Source organism: Quercus suber, unplaced genomic scaffold (assembly GCF_002906115.3).
Source record: "Quercus suber isolate HL8 unplaced genomic scaffold, Cork oak 2.0 scaffold_422, whole genome shotgun sequence".
Taxonomy (NCBI): domain Eukaryota; kingdom Viridiplantae; phylum Streptophyta; class Magnoliopsida; order Fagales; family Fagaceae; genus Quercus; species Quercus suber.
The window spans coordinates 214881-219333 of NW_027069873.1; the positions used below are offsets into that span (position 1 = coordinate 214881).

The following is a 4453-nucleotide window of genomic DNA, read 5'->3' on the forward strand; positions in this document are numbered from 1 at the left end:
CACTTTAAATCCATTAAGAATTGGTGGATTCCACGAAGTCTAGATCATTATAATTAATAATTCTTCAATGATATCATATTACCATGCAATAATCGATCAATTATTACCATCATGAGTGCATGAATCTAGAATACATTATATTTTTCATGATTTCAGATTAAGCATTAGCTACATTTTTTGGTTCCATAATTATTTCTGATAACTATCTGTGGAGTTCCCCTCGTATATATATTATGCATGAACGTGCAATTTGAATGCTAGAAGATCTTCGCGGTACTTGGCAATCCATTGTTCAATTATCTTGACCTCCGTCTTTCTTTGCATAACTAACCATTGCGGATCACTTGGCCTTGCCAAAAGTATGTCCAAGCAATGAGAACCTGCAGAAAGTGAACATTTAGCACACTAGTTAATAAACTACCACTAGTTCTAAAAGTTTATGTGGTTAGTCATTTAATCATCGTTTTAACAATTAACAAGAGCCACCATAGGTAATAGGCATAATTTTTCTTCATTAAAAATAGTTTATTTGACCATTGTTTTGCTTACTTAATTTTGTTTTATTTTATATATACATATTTTTTTTTTGTTACTAGCTAGTAACAATCCTTTTAGGGAAATGATCAGTACCATTAATTGTAGTGACAGCAAGGACGTTTTCTGATATGTTCTCCAAAACCCTATGATATGAAATGGACAAACAAATAAGTAGGTACAATACAAACTTCAAAGAAAATGACTAAAATGAAAAGCTGATTTTTTTTTTTTTTGGTTTACCCGCCACTACTATAAGGATCTCTTAGTCCATTGGAGAATATAATGTTACTACCAAACCTATGGAGTGTCAGTTTCAAATCCTGCAATTTGACAAGTATCAGAAGCACAAAGAGTAATATCACCAAATACAGAAAATAAAAATAAAAATAAAAATCATTTGGAAGTGTTTGATAAGGTTAATTAAGAACATACTTGACCACCGTAATAAGTTGTCACCCAGTGAGGCTGAGGCAGGACACCGTAGAAGCTCTTGCATTCATTGATGAATTCGTTTAGATTGAAAGTTTGTGGGGGGAACATTGAGTCGGGGCTAGTACCAAAGCCAATGGGCATAACCATCTCACTACATGTCTGAGCATATAGGCTAGACATATATTATAACAATTCAAAGACATTCCACCCACTCATGTTTTGTAGTTGGATAAAATTTCTCATTCCTTAAGAAAAACAAATAAATAAATAAAGAGAAGGGATATCTAGGCAGCAAATAATATTGTGCACAAATTATATTTAACATTTTCTTGCACAGTCGGATGCGTTTAGGTGGGATCTGCTTAGTAAAGAGCTTAAAGATCCAAAACTAATCTCCAATAGAGCCATATTGAAGGTCATCTAGAGCTATACTTCTCATAATTCTTGATTAATATTTTCTACTATTCCTCTATATAAATTTTAAATAGTTAGCTTAATCTTATAATATGGATAAAATTTCTCATTCCTTAAGAAAAACAAATAAATAAATAAAGAGAAGGGATATCTAGGCAGCAAATAATATTGTGCACAAATTATATTTAACATTTTCTTGCACAGTCGGATGCGTTTAGGTGGGATCTGCTTAGTAAAGAGCTTAAAGATCCAAAACTAATCTCCAATAGAGCCATATTGAAGGTCATCTAGAGCTATACTTCTCATAATTCTTGATTAATATTTTCTACTATTCCTCTATATAAATTTTAAATAGTTAGCTTAATCTTATAATATATAGCATTTAAAACATGTTACCACTATGCTTTTTTACTTTTTGGAAGAACTAAGTTTTATAATAACTAATATTATTAGGATAAAGTTTAGCTATAAAATTGGTTGTAACTTAAAACTACAACTTTAGTAAATAAAATAAGCATTGTTACATATTTTGAAAATCTAACCGTTGAATTGCATGCATGTTCTTTACATTCTTAATACACATGTCAAATTTTGTATCAATCGGATATTATTTATTCTATGATCTATATGTTTATATTTTATGTTTAATTTTAAACTACAAAAATTTGTAATTTAAATAATTTATTGATGACGATCTTTAATTTTTTAGAAATTTTGCTAGGATGTTATTATCATTAATTTATTTTATTATTATGCTCTTTTTTTAAGACCAATGGGACTATGACAGTGATATGTTTGATATTAAATGTAATGTAGAATTATATTGAAAGCTACCTGCCAATTCCACCCCTCAGAGGTTTCAGTTGGACGTTTGAATACATTCACGTCATAGCATGCATGGTTTCCCATATAAGCAACAACACCCGCATAGATCCGGCCAACAGTGTCTGTTCCTACAGAAGCTCCATCAATGGCATTGCATAGAATGCTAAGTGGGTAGCTTGGGGGGTGATTGTATTGAGCTGCATCAGAATATATTGTGACTAGATATTCCTCGAGATCAGAAGATGCATTTAATTCACTGTGAAGACAGAAGTTTTAGATTGATTAGATTTGAAGTCTAGAAATAGAATCCTATCAATTTCATAGTTAAGATTTTATTTTCTAAATTTAACAGTGTGCCACGTTATTTAAAAATTTTAAATGACGTGGTACTCTATTCAGATCACAACCATGAAATTGATCAATCTTGAATGGAGAGAATTCCTTTCCTAGAATTTTGTATTAAAATAAGTAAAATCTGTGTTAGTTAATTACTTGCAAGTATTAAATCGCTTGCTAAGGGTTGAAAGACCATGAGGCTCTGAAGCGAATCTGTCAATTTCAGCCCATGATTTCTGTATGGTCTTGTAGCAACTTTCACTAGTTTCCTGCACCGGCAGCCATCACAGTTATAAGTTTCTGAAGGTTTTTAAATTGAGTAAGGCAAAGTATACAATGTTTTTTAAAACTGCTTGATGTGACTTATTATGATTGAACTAATATGACTTTTAAGTGGGTTGACCGCTAACACTAGTTTTATTATGCACAAATTTAATGTTTTCTCCAAATTTATTGTTTTAAATTTAATTTAACATTCAATATATCCATAAATATAAAATAAGTTAAGGTGTTACTTTAAAATCCTTGGTTACTATAGAGAAGTATCCAGCTTGTGGAGCAATGGTGTCAAAATACAGGATTGGAGCTGAAGAAGCTATAGCTCCAAGGGCAATGTGAGGATACTTTAGCCGAAACCATGCAGCAAGCACTGCAAAATTACGTAAAAAAAAGGAAAAAGAAAGAAGAAGAACAAAAATTAACGACAAAGCATGAAAACGTTATTGATTGACTATTGTCTAAGAAATGGATTTAGAGTGACTTACTTCCCCCATAGGAACCTCCAATAACAATTATCGGAGAATTTTCTGCAGATAAGTTTTTCTTTATGTGTAAGAGCACAGCGGCATAATCGGCTATAGCCTGAGCTGAGTTGAAATAACCCCGAATGCTTTCATTTTTCAAAGCCGCTTTCATTGATCCATATGGTACTGATTCTCCATAGTACCGATGCTATTTACAATACATGCATTCAACGATTTTCAGTGTAATATTCCAATATGTAACGTATCAAAACAAAAAATGATTTTATCCATTTAACATACATTCAATTCATGGTTTGGTTTAAATATTACAAATTTAAAGGAATATCTAGTGCTACTTTATTCCAAATTTTAAATGATGTAATACTTTGTACGTGATTATATTCAAGAAATAAATATTAATTACGCATCCCAAATCAATATGAAAAAAAAAGTTGATTATAAGTTCATGTGTTATGGTGAAATAAATTATATATGTAATCAGTTTTACGGTTTTACCTCTATGTATACTTGGAGAGCCTTAAACTGGGGGCATTATCACTGAGAAATCCAATATTTGGAAATTCCTCATCCAAGGGAAATTCTGCGCCAAGATACGCAAATATTGGTGCACTTGCATTTGCTCCACCCCAATACCTATAGTTGATCACATATCTTTGTTTGAAAGTGGTGTAGCTATCAAGCCTATAGTTGAAGTGGTCCAGTTTTTGGTTGTAATAGTACGTTTTGAAATCTTCAGGGTGGGATATTGAAGATATTGTTTGGGGTTCATGCTGCATTGTTATCGGTAGGGTTCCAAGCCTCGGCATGTTAAAAGCAAAAGCAGAAGCAGAAAATGTGAAAACTAGAATGAGCAGATGAAATGATCTAAGAGTATCCATGGTTGCCAAGTATTTATAAAACATGAATGAATATCTGAAAAGTCTATCTAGAGCTAATTTCTTGAAGTTATGAAATTTTATATACAATTGGCACATATTTATACTACAAGATTTAACTATGTCATATTATCAGAATCTATATTTACGACGAAGTTGTTGTGATATGGCTTGAATTAATTGGCTCTGCATAAAGTGCCTTTCACACACCCACATTATAGTATAGATAATCTCATTTTGTTTGGACATAAACATTTTATGGAAAATGAA

General features: G+C 31.6%; 1 protein-coding gene across 1 annotated transcript; it reads right to left on the minus strand.

Annotated features, from left to right (window-relative positions):
- Window positions 1–231: 231 nt before the first annotated feature.
- LOC112018432 (uncharacterized) lies at window positions 232–4186 on the minus strand. The gene is given in 10 exon segments (XM_024050955.2): window positions 232–380; window positions 631–680; window positions 778–857; window positions 970–1128; window positions 2218–2464; window positions 2701–2813; window positions 3060–3193; window positions 3309–3495; window positions 3804–3835; window positions 3838–4186. Coding segments are annotated over 10 exon segments (1500 nt in total).
- Between the last annotated feature and the right edge of the window lie 267 nt (window positions 4187–4453).